Source organism: Camelina sativa, chromosome 18 (assembly GCF_030686135.1).
Source record: "Camelina sativa cultivar CO46 ecotype springtype chromosome 18, ASM3068613v1".
NCBI lineage: Eukaryota > Viridiplantae > Streptophyta > Magnoliopsida > Brassicales > Brassicaceae > Camelina > Camelina sativa.
In genome coordinates, this window is record NC_141897.1 from 22,595,733 (window position 1) to 22,611,773 (window position 16,041).

Sequence of the window (16,041 nt, forward strand, 5' to 3'; positions counted from 1 at the left end):
TCAAGACATGTTGGAGCAGAAAGAGTTAAAGAAGCAAGGTTGCAGACGTTAATGGCCGAGTTTGATCGCCTCAAGATGAAGGATACAGAGAAGATTGATGACTTTTCTGGAAAGTTATCAGAGATCTCCTCTAAATCTGCAGCTCTTGGTGAAAACATTGATCAATCGAAACTTGTTAAAAAGTTTTTGAAGTGTCTCCCATGGACGAAGTTCATACACATGGTAGCTTCATTAGAACAAGTTTTAGACCTCAATAAGACGAGTTTCGAGGATATTGTTGGTCGATTAAAAGCATATGAAGAACGTATCTCAGAGGAAGAAGAAGAAGCTCATACGACTGCAGAACAGAGTCAAACTAAGCTGTTATATGCAAATAATGACACACAACCTAGCTATTCACCGGTTCCGGTTCCAGTTCCAGTTTCTGTTCCACCAACTCGTGATTACTATAGTAGTTACAGAGGCAGAGGTCGCGGAGGACGCTATAACTACAGAGGAAGAGGTCGCGGGAGAACAGAGACTTATCAGAGGTAACATGCTTTCGGTGTGATAAACAGGGACACTTTGCTTCAAGATGTCCAGATCGTTTACTCAAATTACAAGAAACACAAGAGAAGGATAATGAAACAGAAAATGCATATGAGCTTATGATGCATGAGATAGTGTTTCTTAATGAGAAGAAGGTTGTTCCTAATAAATTTGAGATGCATAGAGGAGAAGAAGACATGTGGTACCTTGATAATGGAGCTAGTAACCACATGAGTGGTGATTTAAGGTATTTTTCGAAGGTTGACTACTCAATTACCGGACAAGTGAAATTTGGTGATGATTCTCGGATAGACATCAAAGGGAAAGGCATTGTGAAGTTTACAGATGAGAATGGTGAGCTACGGACATTGACTAATGTCTATTTTATTCCAGGACTCAAAAGTAATATTATTAGTCTTGGTCAAGCTACAGAATCAGGTTGTGATGTAAGGATGAAGGGAGATTACTTGACTGTACATGATCATGAAGGAAAGTTACTTGTCAAAACTTTAAAATCCAAAAATCGACTCTATAAGGTTCGAATGGGGGTTAAAAGTAATGTGTGTATACAGTCTGCAGTTTCAGGTGACTCTTACACATGGCATGCAAGGCTGGGGCATGTCAATTTTGAATCAATTAAATCCATGATTCAAAGAGAGCTAGTTAATGGAGTTCCGCATATACAGTTTGAGAAGAGGATTTGCAGCTCATGCCTTTTTGGGAAACAGACAAGACAAGTATTTCCCCAAGCAAGTATTTTTCGAGCAACCAAAGTGTTGGAACTTATCCATGGTGATTTGTGTGGTCCGATATCACCAAGTACTGCAGCTGGGAATAGATATGTATTTGTTCTTATTGATGACCACTCTAGATACATGTGGACAATTCTCCTGAAAGAGAAAAGTGAAGCCTTTAACAAATTCAAGAAGTTTAAAGTTGTAGTGGAGCAAGAAACAGGAGAACATATTCAAATATTCAGAACAGACAGAGGAGGAGAGTTTGTATTAGAGGTCTTTAATTCTTTCTGCAGTGATTCAGGTATTAAGCGGCAACTTACTGCTCCATACACTCCTCAACAAAACGGTGTTGTTGAGAGACGCAATAGGACATTAATGGAGATGACTAGAAGTATTTTGAAACATATATCTATTCCAAATTACTTATGGGGAGAAGGAGTACGACATGCCACATATCTCTTGAACAGGGTTGCTACAAGGTCACTTAATGTTAAAACTCCATATGAAGTTTTTCGAGGAAAGAGACCTAATCTTAGTCATCTGCGAGTATTTGGTTGCATAGGATTTGCAAAGATGGAGCAACCTCACCTAAAAAAACTCGATGACAGATCACGAATGTTGGTACACTTGGGTACAGAACCAGGATCAAAAGCATATCGCTTGTTTGATCCTAAAACCCGAAAGGTTGTGGTTAGTCGTGATGTTATTTTTGATGAAACAAAGAGTTGGGACTGGGATAAGAAATATTCAGAACAGAGTGAGATCGGAAGCTTCAGGATCAATGTAGGAATATATGGTAACCATGGTATTCAAGAAACAGAATACGAAACAAAGCAAGGAAGTAATACCACTGAAGACAACATATTAGAATCTGATGATCACGATCAGTTTGATGATGAAGAAGAAAGTGAAGATCATGATAACGTTGTCGAGGATACCACAAATCAACCATTGGCACTTAGGAGAACTACAAGACAAAGGAAGAAACCGACACATCTTGAGGACTATACTCTACCGGATCATCTTGACAATTATGCCCTATTTGCCGAGGAAGAAGGAGAGTGTTTGCTGATGTGTATAAACAATGGACCTAGAGATTTTTTTGAAGCAAAGGAATCAGAAAGATGGATGAAGGCATGTGAGGAAGAGATTCATTCTATTGTTAAGAATCATACTTGGAGTCTTGTTGATCTTCCACTTGGAACAAAGCCAATAGGATTGAAGTGGGTATTTAAACTTAAGAGGAACTCCGATGGTAGCATAAATAAATACAAAGCTAGGCTTGTAACTAAGGGATATGTGCAGAAATATGGGATCGATTATGAAGAGGTGTTTGCTCCGGTTGCTCGAATCGAAACAATTCGACTTCTAATCAGTCTTGCAGCGACGAATGGATGGGAGATACACCATCTTGATGTGAAAACAGCGTTTCTTCATGGAGAGCTGAAAGAAACTGTTTTTGTTACTCAACCGGAGGGTTTTGAGGTAAAAGGATCCAAGGACAAGGTCTATAAGTTGCATAAAGCTTTGTACGGATTAAAACAAGCACCAAGGGCTTGGAATGATAAGTTAGATCAAATACTCAAGGGTCTGCAGTTCAAGAGATGCTCCAAGGAACCGTCAGTTTATCGAAGAAAGATACATCAAGGTTTTATTGTTGTTGCAGTGTATGTCGATGACCTGTTCGTGTCAGGAACGGACATAAAAGCTATTGAGAACTTTAAAAAGGAGATGGCGTTCAAGTTTGAAATGAGTGATCTCGGGAAACTGACCTACTACCTTGGAATAGAGGTATGTCAACATAAGGATGGAATTACACTAAACCAAAGTCGTTATGCATTGAAAATATTAGAGGAAGCAGGTTTGAAAGACTGTAATATGGTTCACACGCCAATGGATGAGGGCTTGAAGTTGTCAAGGTCTCCGAAAAAGAAGGATATAGTTGCAACTAAATTTAGGAGGAGTATTGGATGTTTGAGATATTTACTACACACAAGACCAGATCTATCATATTGTGTGGGTGTTTTAAGTCGGTATATGCAGGATCCTAAGGAGTCACATGGAGCGGCGTTGAAGCAATGCTTGAGGTACCTTCGAGGAACAACACATTTCAGACTCACATTTGCAAGATCAGTCTCTCCAACAATTGGGTTAGTTGGTTATAGTGACAGCAGTCACAACGTAGATCCTGATGATGGCAAAAGCACGACTGGTCATGTATTCTACTTGGGAGGGAGTCTTATCACCTGGTGCTCGCAGAAACAAGACACAGTGGCGTTATCTTCGTGTAAGCCGAGTTCATGGCTGGTAATGAGGCTGCGAGGCAGGCGATTTGGCTCCAAGACTTGCTTAGAGAGATCACCGAGGTATCTTGTGGGAAGGTGGTTATTCGAATAGATAACCAATCTGCCATTGCTTTAACCAAAAACCCAGTTTTCCATGGGCGAAGTAAGCACATTCACACTAGATATCACTTTATTAGAGAATGTGTGGAGAGAGGACTTGTGGAGGTTGAGCATGTACCAGGTGAAGAGCAAAAGGCATATATTTTGACAAAAGCTCTTGGAAGGATCAAGTTTAAGGAGATGAGGGAGCTGATTGGAGTGAAGGACTTGGCTGGAGATAACTTCAAGCTTAGGAGGGAGAATGTTGGTTAAGTTTGAAGTTGACTTGAGAAATAAGCTACACTAATCCTATTAGAGTTATGATTCTAAAGAAATAAGGATCAAAGATAAGTAAAGAGTTATCTAACTTATGGGATTTTTCCTAGTAAGATTAGGTTAGGTGTTTTACTATATATATATGTGTCGAGGCATGACGCAAATAAGTGTGGTCGTTAAAGAAGAGAGAGTTTAAAAGTTTGAGAACTTTAGGTTTTTGAGAGAGTTTTCCTAAAGATAATAAAAGAAGAATTGTTTTTCTAGTGAGATCTTAAACTTAAAAACAAGAAATGCATAAAAATTGAGAATTATTGGATCAGGTTACTAGCGTAAGAATCGTAATACCAAATAATGTAAATAGGAAGAACAAAGCATAAAAGATGAAATATCTGACAGCACACCATGTTCTTTTTTTTTTTGTTCTGGAGCAGTAACCACAATCTCAAACACAGAGGTATAATATACAAGATTTATAAGAAAACCCACAATCTCATAAATTTTGTTGGTTTATCTTTTATAAGGAGTGTGGATAACTTAATAAAGAGAAAAAAGAACGTTTATTATTATATAGTCTATCCAATATAATTAAATGGGCTTTGAAATTAAAGTACATGGAGGCTTTTTGTTAATGGGGCCCATTAGAAGAAGTTTTGACCAACTGACTTTCTGGCATATCTAAAAACAGAACATAATTGTAATCAAAATCATATCAAATTTCCAGTTATGTTCACGCAGGTTTAATGATTTGCCTATGGAAATCATAACCGGAAACTTGCGTCTTGTTTTGTTTGTTGGGTTGTTGTTGTTGGATCGGGTCGATTGGTATATATCCTAAAAAGAATGGCCTATGGAAAGAATCTGTTGTTAACTCATTACAACTGAAACAGTCTTGTCACTTTTCTTAAAGATTAATAGGATGTGCATAAAATCCAAATTCAAAACAAAATCTACATAGATCGATAAATCTGCTTGTTTCAGTGATAATCATACTCAACAATTAAAAAAATGGTAGCAGGAGAAGTACGCAGAAAAGGCTCCACTCTCTCTGATCCTCGTGCTACTTCACCATTGACTAACTCTTGATGGGAGCTAATAGCTTCTTCAACTTCTACACTTCAGGACAGTTTCTTGTTATCAGAAAGACAAGAACTGTTAGGAATGGTGTGGAGAGATGGCAGAGAAGATGTATGAGGCAGAGTACTCGTATCATAGCTTGAAAACGTATCTTGAGAGAAGTTAGTGTTGCCGACCATCTCACCATAAGGGCTGGTCTGGAAATTAGAAGAGAACTCATGTGGAACTGTGTTTGAGAGATGAGGATGTTGTAGAACGTTGTTTTTGATGATATCACTCATCATACACGTGTTATGATGAGAACCATTAAGCTCCTGCTTCTGCATCAAGAGATTCTTCAACCCGAAGTTATTTACTGAAGATGCTTGCACTGGAAGTAACTGTGAGTAGTCTTGTGTTGTTGAGACGTAGGGATGTTGAAAGTTTGTGTTGGTAATCATGTTATCCATACACATGTTATGACTATAACCATAAGGTTCCTGCTTCATCAAGCGATTTTGGTAATTGGTGAGTTGATTTGAATGTGAAGCAGAAAGTGGGAGCTGGGAGAGGGTAGCATCTTCATGGTTGTACATATACAGCGAGAACTTGCTAGGATTCAAGGGTTGGTTCGGATGGACCAAGTTTGTGTTCCTCTGTTTCTGCGCCTCAACAAAACGAAGCCTTTCTTGCAGTTTAGAGAGAGTCTGTTCTATGGACTGAATCAATTGAGAAAGTTGTTGGGGACAGTAATGATCAAAGTTCGGATACTTCACATTATTCCTCTGCTTCTTCTTCTTCTTCAAATCCGTGTTCCCCTTATCCTTGTCCTTCTTCTCGAGGAACTCATGAAGATTGACGCTCTTCTTGCGTTTTCTGGCCTCTTTAAACCTCAAAGCCATGTCTTTCACTTCGTCTCTCTCTCATTAGGCCATGTCTTCAATCTGCCGTCTGGTCCATAGTAGATGACGCAAACCTCAATCGCACAAAGAACTGAAAGCTCGTAAGCTTTCTTGAAGATGGTCTTAAGTCTGTTTGTTAAAGTTGTTGAATTATAAGACGAAGAAGACGAAGCTTGCTTCATCGTGATTTTTCCTTGATTTAGCAGCAAGAAATTAGGGTTTTTCCCTCGAGAGAGAGAACACGAAGAAGAAGAATTATATGAAACTGAAGGTGAAAACATTGTGAACTATACTATATAGATGTCTTGGTGCCTACGGGAACACGCGTCGCGTGAAGAGGAGCGTATGTGTGCGCCTAAAGATTCTATTCGTTTTCCAATTTTTTGCATAAATTTCCTTTATTAATGTCTCGATGGTGAAGACGAAAAAGGAATTTTTAATTAGCCTCTCGATGGCACTCTGTTCACAGCTGTAAAATAAAAAGATTTGATTGAGAAAATATAGATTCGATTGTGTTATTAATTGTGCAACAAAAACTTTGAAAAAGGAAAAGTAAGTCTCTAATAATAAGCCACTTTGTTCACAGGAAAATTACCATAGAAAACGCATCACACTATTCGTATTGTCGATACCTTTGCTATTACAGTTCTTGTCGCATTTAATACTCAAGAAAAATACACAATAACTGGGAATGTGGAAGTAGACAAATGTAGTAACCAGCTTGCCTTATTATAGACACAACAACATATAAAAGAGTACAATTAATGTCAGACTGATAACGACGATCCAATAGTAGGAAACCAAAAATCACGAATTTTCAACTCACAACTAGCAAAATTTCGTTTCTTTGTTAGATGAAAAGTACCCATCATATAAAACGACATTGTGATTGGCAATCAGATATAAATATAAATGATTTGTCTCATCATATTTAGATAGTAAAATATTAAGGTTTATCAAACGATCAAGAAAGATAACATTCTTTTTTGTTTTTTTTTTCTTCTCTTCCTCCCTTCTCCTCACAATGGAAGTTAGTGAGGCACTTTTAAATCTTTGAAGTTTGAAACAAGTGAGGAATATTCCACAAAAGATAGTAATGGTTTTTCATACCGGAAACATATTATTAATGAAAAAGGGTTTTGTATAGCTAGCTAACAATTTTAAAATTTTATATGTAGGCTTCGTGATGTTTTTTATAAATGACTTGCAGATTTGAAATGGCTTTATATAAGTATTTGATAGTATGTGATATATGTTTGTTTACCCTCATATATTAGTCAAACGTACGTGGCAGATTTGAGAAGTAAAATATGCGATTCGTGACGATATATAAAGCGTGAAATTTGGTGAAAAATAAAATAAAGTAGTTATATCTTAGTATTAATTAAATTGCATTGATATGCGTTTTTCTAAAATTGTGTACATGTCAACTGTGAACCACAAAATCAGCAATGAATTGAGGTTGCTAATTACTAATTAAATTACAAGATGGTAGAGTCGTTTTGTCGAAACTAAGTCTGATCTCCAAATTCCCAATTAGGAGACGCCAGCTGTACTAATATTAGTAATTGTACACACAAATCTCACATTATTCAATTCTTGTACGTTGGTTTCTAGCTAGGGCTTCATTTCTTACATAAACGTCGCGAAAACTTGATTATTATATTCATCCAAGATTAATAAATAAATAAAACCAACAAGACCCATTTATAAATATATACGCATAAAAATGACTTTGTGTATACATAGCCATTAACCTCTCAATTTTCTTGGTTGGTGGGTTCGTATAGTTTTGGCTTCTCTCACTTATGGAAACATCCTTAAGCTACGATATTTTGGATTTCTTACAAAACATCGTCGTTTCCAAGTCACAGCAAAATTCCCTTTCTTCCTCTTCTTATTCAGCGACTTTCTCTTGCTCCGTCACAGAGCAACAATCTCACTCAACTCAAAATTTACCTTCTCTGCGACCAGGAGGTGGTTCCAGTGATGACTACGTACAATCGCCGAAGAGGTCAAGGAGAACGAGAAGTGATAAAAAGATAGAAGATATACAGAACCAAAGGATGAATCACATTGCCGTCGAACGTAACCGGAGAAGACAGATGAATCATTTTCTCTCTGTCCTCAAATCTATGATGCCTCTCTCTCATTCTCAACCTGTGAGTTTCGTTCTATCTTCTTTTTAGCTTATAATAATATGTTTGGTAATAAATAGCACACTACTTCGTTTTTTCCACGTTTTCATTTTACTAATTTATCATGTAATTTTGTTTTGATCATAATCTATGTTTTAAATATGATTCCGGTGCATACAAATTCATAAATTCAACTATATAAGTAGAGTAGTCAACTTTATTCAGCTAGCTAAGCGTTCAATTATTGTGATTTCCGTTATTCATCTCGAATACAACTATATATACAAAGCTAATTAATAGTTTGGGATTTCCGTTTATACCTAATATTAACAGAATGACCAAGCATCAATCGTAGAAGGGACCATCAACTATCTAAAGAAGCTAGAACAACTTCTTCATTCACTCGAAGCACAATTAAAAGCTCGTAAACCTAATCAATCACCAAACAAATTCTCCAACTTCTTCATGTTCCCTCAATACTCCACCGCTACTACTGCCTCCTCCTTCTCCTCTACCTACCACCACAGCAAGGCAGTTGCTGACGTGGAGGTTACAATGGTAGAAAGACATGCCAACATCAAAGTGTTAACAAAGACACAGCCAAGATTGCTCTTCAAGCTGATCAATGATTTTAACTCATTAGGTTTAAGTACTCTACATCTCAACTTAACAACTGCTAATGAAATGTCTCTCTTCACTATTGGCGTCAAGGTAATTTATATTACTTCTCTTCTATTTTTTTGGAAATATTTGATAATAGTGATAACAGGATGTGTCGGTTAAATAATTGGTTTTCTGGATTAGGTAGAGGCAAATTCGCAGTTGACGCCTTCAATTAATGAGGTCGCAAATGCGGTGCATGAAGTCGTTAGAAGAATTCACAAGGAAAGTTGAAATTTCATCACAATTATTATAAATAATCTCTTGTAAAATAATCAAGTACCCATAAGTCAACAAGTGTATATAGGCTTCAAATTTCATCTTTTTAAATTTAATACAGTCTAAATAAAGTTATACTAGTAGACTCTTTTTAACTTAAGCGTACATATCAAAAAAAAAGGTACAGATTGGTAAAACCGGTTTGATATTATAGGGGTTCACTCGTGGGCCTTATATTGTAACGAATTGGGCCTTTTAGCTTAACCGGACACGGATGAGTTTCAGTTTGGGAAAACCAGAGCATGGCTCCTCGAGATGTTTGAACGATCGTCTAGATTACGAACAAGCCTCTTTCTACGAGTAAAACACTTGTATCGGTTGGCCGAAACATCTGAAAGGAAAGCACAAATAGAACCCAAAAGCCCAATAATTTACAGATCTTCTCCAATGTCAAATCTAACGTTTTAATATTATTTCGATGGATAATATAAATGATGCGATTTTGAAATTTTTGTGATTGATCAATTTCATGTCGTGATCAATGTTTCTAGAAGAAAAGAAACATCAAGAATCTAGTGGAATTAGTTGCTTTCATAGGATATAACCAGCTCATCGACCAAACTCCCTATATAAAAGATTATATTTTAAAAAATGAAACACTAAACCTCTTTTACTTTACGCTTTTCAATTTTAAGATTTTAGATGGATACATACGAAATCATCATGTCAGTATGTCACTATATAAATGGCTAAACTTATACTAATATATGAATATTAACATAAAGTCTCAACTCCAAGAACCTTTTTCTTTATTTTCCACCTTGCTTTTATACTTTTTTTTTTGTTAAAACCTTGCTTGCTTTTATACTTTTTTCGTTTGTTAATTATATGTCAAAACAACAAATCTACGTTCATTTCTTAAACTAATTTTCTTTTGTAATAAAATTGTATTGTTAGATTCTGAAACACTTGCTAAAATTAAACCTACTTTGCTATATACATATACATAACTGTATTAAAATTTGTTATCAACGATGAATTAAATGTTTGTTGTATTACAAATTACTGAATTTAGATCTAGCTTATACGGAAAAATTTAATCATAAAACACCGAAGTTATTATGATATTCATTACAAAAATTATTGTTAAAGGATTTTTTTTTTTGTAACAGTATGTTCTAAATATAAATTTACTAAAATACTACGGCCGGACTAAAATAATACATTTTGTAGTAAATGGGCAAAGATCGTTACAGAGACATACAACTATCTCATCAAAGCTCTGTCGCCTTTCCCATTACTTAATTTTAAAAATATATTGCAGTTTGTGAATATCCTTTGTACACCACATACTCTTCTCCCATATATTATTTTATAAACACTACAATGCATACATGTCTGTGTACAACTATTAACTAGAAATGTTTACATGCCAGGAAATGACGAGAAAACAAACATATACCATAACATAATCCACTTTATATCCCGTTGGGGTTAAATTTGATTTGATGTGACTTTTATCATCAATATGATCATTAACCAATTAAAGAATCCTAGAAAAAAGACTATGTTTACTGATGTTCTTCGTATACTATTATCTCCGAAATGATTATACAGTGGTAGATTTGTCTACCATGAGAAGAAATCTGTATCGATCTTGAGAACGGAATGAAACGCAGCTAAGCTACAAAACATCTACGTTTTTCTTGTACCAACTTACAAACATCATACAACCTTCAACATAAGAAAAAAGAAAATAACCTACATCATAAATACCAACGTCTCAATAAAATATAATATTACACTACTTGGCTTGTATGATCTGAATGCCCAAAAGAATCAGTGATTTACAATAAACTCATATTGCTTCAAAATTTTGGTAGCCTCCAATTCTTTAGAATTCCCCATCAAACGTATCTAAATGTTTTTTTCCTAAGTAAAAGATTTCGACCCGAAAGAGACGGGCGTCAAATTCATAATAATCTATGTTTCTTTTTTAGAAGAAGTAAAAACAAAAAACATTGGATCAATACATGTGAATCATTTTTTAAATACATATCGATCAATAAAATGTATTAAAGTCATTATTAAAACGATAACAACTTATTATATCATAAAAGTTTCAAATGATATCACAACCACTAGATTATTATGATATGTTTCGTTTCTTTTGCCATTTACAATTTTCACAAGCACTTTATATCGAGTGTGATTGGTGACAAAAACGAAGTGGTACAAGTGACACAACTTTAATTTTTACCAATCACTAAAACTTAACTAAAAACTTTATTAAAAACTTTACTCTCAATTTTTTTGTACACATTTCATGTACATGTTTTTTTTATAGAACGATAACATCGCTATGATACATATATAGCTATATAGACTAATATATCACAAAATATACGTTAATTTATAAAATCGTCAATATCATATGAAAAATGTGCTTCAAAGTTTCTATTGTGTATATTTCAATTATACCGACAGTCGGGGTTGTAACTCGAGTCAATATGTCATCTAAATAAATGACGACAGAAATAGAAAAAGATTACGGATATGAATGCCACTATAAATGTAAGTAATTTGCGTTTGGGGAAGAAAAAAAAATGCTGACCCACATCTTAAAATCTTTTATGTTAAAGCAAAATCAATTTGCATGGCCAACTACTGGACCGACTCTATTCAACTTTTTTATATATAGTATTTCTTTGCGTGTATCTTCGATATATATAACACCCATGACCCATGTCTATATTATTGTATTAAAATTGAATGGTTGGTCCAGTGTATTAATACTACGATTGATTATGACATTTTAGTTGGAAAATATCAACTCTATTGTAGAGAGTCCATTTCGACCATATATACCTTGATCTATAGACTGTTTTTTCACAGTGAATCTGATAAATAACATATTATATATTATCATTTTTTTGGGACATGTTATTTTATATAATAGTATATCTTTATATAGATGTGTAATAAATCATGAGCACGAACTTCTAATTAATAATTTATAATCAGTGTAAGAAATGACATTCTTTTTGTTAAAGAAAAAAATAACATGTAAAATACGTGTTATATATTTTACATATATTATACATATAATTGTTGACAAGAAAAAAATATATATGTATAGTGAATTTATGAAGTTTTGCATGAGCAAATTCCTAATTTTACATATTTTTTACATATATTTTATAAATATATTTTACATATTTATATTTAACATATAATTGTTGACAAAAAATATATATATATATATATATATATATTATACGTATAGTGAATTTATGAAGTTTTGCATGAGCAAATTCCTAATTTCTAACTCAACCCTTTTGTCCTTTATTTTGTTGTGTGTCAACAACTCATCAACGCTTTATCATTGGGTTGTAATTACTCATTCTTTAGTTAAATCACCAACAAACAAGAACTACAAGTGAGAGAACGAAGTACAGAAAGCAATATTTTGGGAGTCCACATTTGTTCTATTAGTCATATATATAGTAGTCATATACATTAAGAAACAATGTAATCAACAACAAATAGTTACTACATCAAATTGAAGTAAAAAAGAGAAAAAATAAACTGGTAGTGATTACGATCTAATTTAATGAATCTTTACCGGCTCCAAAGTAGCCGAGCTGAAACCTATTGGCAATATGGCATCAATTTAGATCCTGGATCAGAGTCTCTCATAAGTTGTTTTTGCATTTAATTATATAATTTTTCGTAAATTAAAAAATCGCCCGAAATTCTTGAAATAACTCATTGATACTCCAACACTTCCCCTAGGGTTAACCTGTCGTCTTATTTAAAACCCGGAGATGGAGTGAGAAGCCATCTCTCTCTCTCTCTCTCTCTCTCTCTCTCTCTCTTACAAATTTGGATTTCTTCAGGAAAACCAAAAAAAAAAAGAAAAAAAAAACTTTGAAATCTCTCGTGATGAATTAAAAGTCTATTCTTTTTCTTGGTGGGTATTAGTAGTGAATTCTCTGTTTCCATCTTGGATGGATATATAGTGTAAACACAGAGCAAAGATTCTTCTTCTTTGTAGAAGAAGCAAATGAGAGAAGAGAGAGGATCGTTTCTTCACGTATTGGTCGTATAGAAAGATCTTAATCAATAGCGATCGATCTAGGCCATTAAGTTCAAAGTTTTTGTTTCCTTTTTTCTTTTACGATCTCAATAGTTCCCAACGAAACAAGATGAAGAGATCACGTGGAAGCTCCGATTCTTTGGCCGGTTTCTTACCAATTCGCCATTCTGCAACAGGTAAACAAACAAAACAAGATTCTTATAATACAATTCTGAAACTGTAATTGTTGTCTTTTGATGTTCATTAGCTGAATACTAACTTGAAACGTACAATTAACTATAAAACTGAATTTTTATTATAATTGTGTGTTATTTAATATAATAACTTAAGTAAAGATGTGTTTTAATTTATTTTTCTGACAATTCATACTATCGAGACGTTATCCTGACAAAGGTTTTGTGATTACTCATGACATCATAAATATTCTATTATTTGATTGAAAATATCCGTTCATGGGATTGGTTTAATAAGTATATAAAAACTACTGTTCTGTATTGTTTTTAATGTAGTACCGTGGTTTAATGATTTTATCAGACAAACAAATAAGTCCAAGACCAACAAACACCGGCTTTCTCTATTCCGGCGCCGGAGACTACTCTCAGATGTTCGACGCTTTAGACGACGACGGAAGTCTAGACGACATGGGAGGCGTTGGACACGCGTCTTCCACGGCCGCGGAGAAAAAGCGGCGGTTGAGTGTAGAGCAAGTGAAAGCGTTAGAGAAGAATTTTGAGATTGATAACAAGCTAGAGCCGGAAAGGAAAGTGAAGCTGGCTCAAGAATTTGGGTTGCAGCCGCGACAAGTCGCGATCTGGTTTCAGAACCGCCGTGCTCGGTGGAAGACAAAGCAGCTTGAACGTGATTACGGCGTTCTTAAGTCAAACTTTGATGCACTCAAACGCAGCCGCGACTCGCTTCAACGCGATAACGATTCTCTCCTTGGACAGGTATAAGCATATTTTATTTAGTTATGTTAAAGAGTTTTATGATAAGCTAAACTTAGAGATGATCCAACTCTGCAGATTAAAGAGCTCAGAGCAAAACTTAAGGTGGATGGGGTCAATGGTGTAGAAGAAGAGAACGGAGTTATCAAAGCGGCGGATGCAAATCAGACGGTGGTGATGGCTAATAATGAAGTCTTAGAGCTAAACCACCGTCCTCCGCCACCCCATATTCCTACGGAAGCTCCAGCTCCGACGTCGGAGCTCGCGTACGAAATGTTTAGCATTTTTCCACGGACCGAAAGCTTCAGAGAAGATCCTGCCGATAGCAGTGACTCGAGCGCGGTGTTGAACGAAGAGTATAGTCCCACGACCGTTGAAGCGGCGGGTGCAGTGGCGGCAACGACGATGGGTTGTTTCAGCCAGTTCGTGAAGATGGAAGAGCATGAAGATCTGTTCAGTGGAGAGGAAGCTTGCAAGTTGTTTGCGGACAATGAACAATGGTATTGCTCCGATCAGTGGAATTCGTAAAATACGTGGGGGTAGAATTGAAAACATAAGAAAATTGAGGGGTTATGTAAAAATATTTCTGAAGGTCGGAAAATGAATACCCAAAATGTTGGGGTCTTCTTAGTTGTGAAAGTGGGGACATGACGCGAGAAGGTAAAAAACCGAGAGATCACGTGCGGTTCCATGCACGTGCGGCCGTAATCTTTTCGATGTTGAAGAGACATGACAAAAAAAAAAAAAAAAAAAACTCAAATTATCGGGAATGAATAAAAATAAAATGTGACGAAATAATATTGTTCGTCATTTATATTATTATTTTTGAATAATTACTTAGGGGGTGAATTTATGAATGTGATGATAAATCATAAAATCTTTAAATTCCGATTATGTGGACACTACTATAATTACGACTTATTCTTTTTTTTTTTTTTCCCCTCGTTGTCTGTTCACGATCACGACTACGCACTACTCAAAAGATTCTAAACTCTGTAGTTTACCTGACAATTTTCTTACCTTGATGTTATGTGAAAGTCTTATTACAGAAACAGAAATGTGTCTTGACTTTTGAAAAATGTTACATAATTTTTTTTTCTGTCATTGATTTCTTTCAAAAGTCGACATGATACGATTGCTAATAAGAACTGATCTTTCGAGATTAAGACTGCTCTAAATTTTACTATTTGAGATGTCAATTTGATAAGATAAATCAACCAATTATGTCCTGTTAACGCCAAAATATTATAGTATTTCTGAATTATGATCGACAATACTTTTTAATCGGTCCAAACTTATTGGTTCATTACTGAGGTCTTTCTGTGTTTTACTGTCAACGGTTCATTACTGAATTTGTATAGTTTTATTGAGAATCTATAGGCTAGTCGATTATTATTTGGCTATTATAAGTTTTGAATTTTGTTTTGATATATAGAATAAGTTTTGATTTACAGCTTTGTAATTAGGAAAATTTTCATAACGCTCACACCTTGTTTGTGGAAGTAAAGACAAACGTGAAACGTTCAACGTTCGAATCATAGAGAAAGGAAAAACATAACGTTCAAATATTTTCTTTTGAAAATATATATATATATATATATATATATATATATATATATTCACAGCATAAGGACATGGAGATGAAAACATGAAAAGCCGAGCCACATAATTGGATCTCCCTAAATATCCGTGTTTGTTTCTAGCCGTTCCTTTTTCTCCTTTTGTTTACTTGCTTTTTCATTACCTTTAGCCATTTTTAATTTGCCTTTTTGCTGCAACAAAAGTCTGTATACTGTTTGTTTATTCAAATACAATGTTTCCGTCCGCCGATCTCCTATATACGTACGTAAATATTGATTAGTTAGTATATAAAGATAATGCTCAACTTATTAACTGTTTTACTCGTGGAACAGGAACTATAAATGGAAGTGTTACCAGTTCATTGAAATTTGTATTGTTCATTAGTTCTTTCCATTTTTTACACCGGTTCAAAAAGATTATCGTACAAAAAACTGGCAATACTGTAGTATGTCATGTTTCATTAATTCTTTTTATTTTTGGACCATGCATGCATTAATCACATTTACCGCTCAGTGATATC

General features: G+C 34.9%; 2 protein-coding genes and 1 pseudogene across 2 annotated transcripts; 2 read left to right on the forward strand and 1 right to left on the reverse strand.

Annotated features, from left to right (window-relative positions):
• Positions 1 to 5,347: 5,347 nt before the first annotated feature.
• On the reverse strand, positions 5,348 to 6,062 carry LOC104762724 (agamous-like MADS-box protein AGL75; annotated as a pseudogene).
• A 1,555-nt stretch (positions 6,063 to 7,617) lies between these two features.
• On the forward strand, positions 7,618 to 9,037 carry LOC104762725 (transcription factor bHLH99-like). The gene is made up of 3 exons (XM_010486076.2): positions 7,618 to 8,042; positions 8,352 to 8,729; positions 8,823 to 9,037. The coding sequence occupies exons 1-3, from the start codon at positions 7,689 to 7,691 to the stop codon at positions 8,910 to 8,912; spliced, it is 822 nt and encodes a 273-aa protein (XP_010484378.1). The 5' UTR covers positions 7,618 to 7,688; the 3' UTR covers positions 8,913 to 9,037.
• A 3,295-nt stretch (positions 9,038 to 12,332) lies between these two features.
• Positions 12,333 to 14,759, forward strand: LOC104762727 (homeobox-leucine zipper protein ATHB-5-like). Its single transcript, XM_010486079.2, has 3 exons — positions 12,333 to 13,172; positions 13,531 to 13,943; positions 14,019 to 14,759. Exons 1-3 carry the CDS (start codon positions 13,106 to 13,108, stop codon positions 14,466 to 14,468), a joined length of 930 nt encoding a protein of 309 aa, XP_010484381.2. The 5' UTR covers positions 12,333 to 13,105; the 3' UTR covers positions 14,469 to 14,759.
• Positions 14,760 to 16,041: the final 1,282 nt, after the last annotated feature.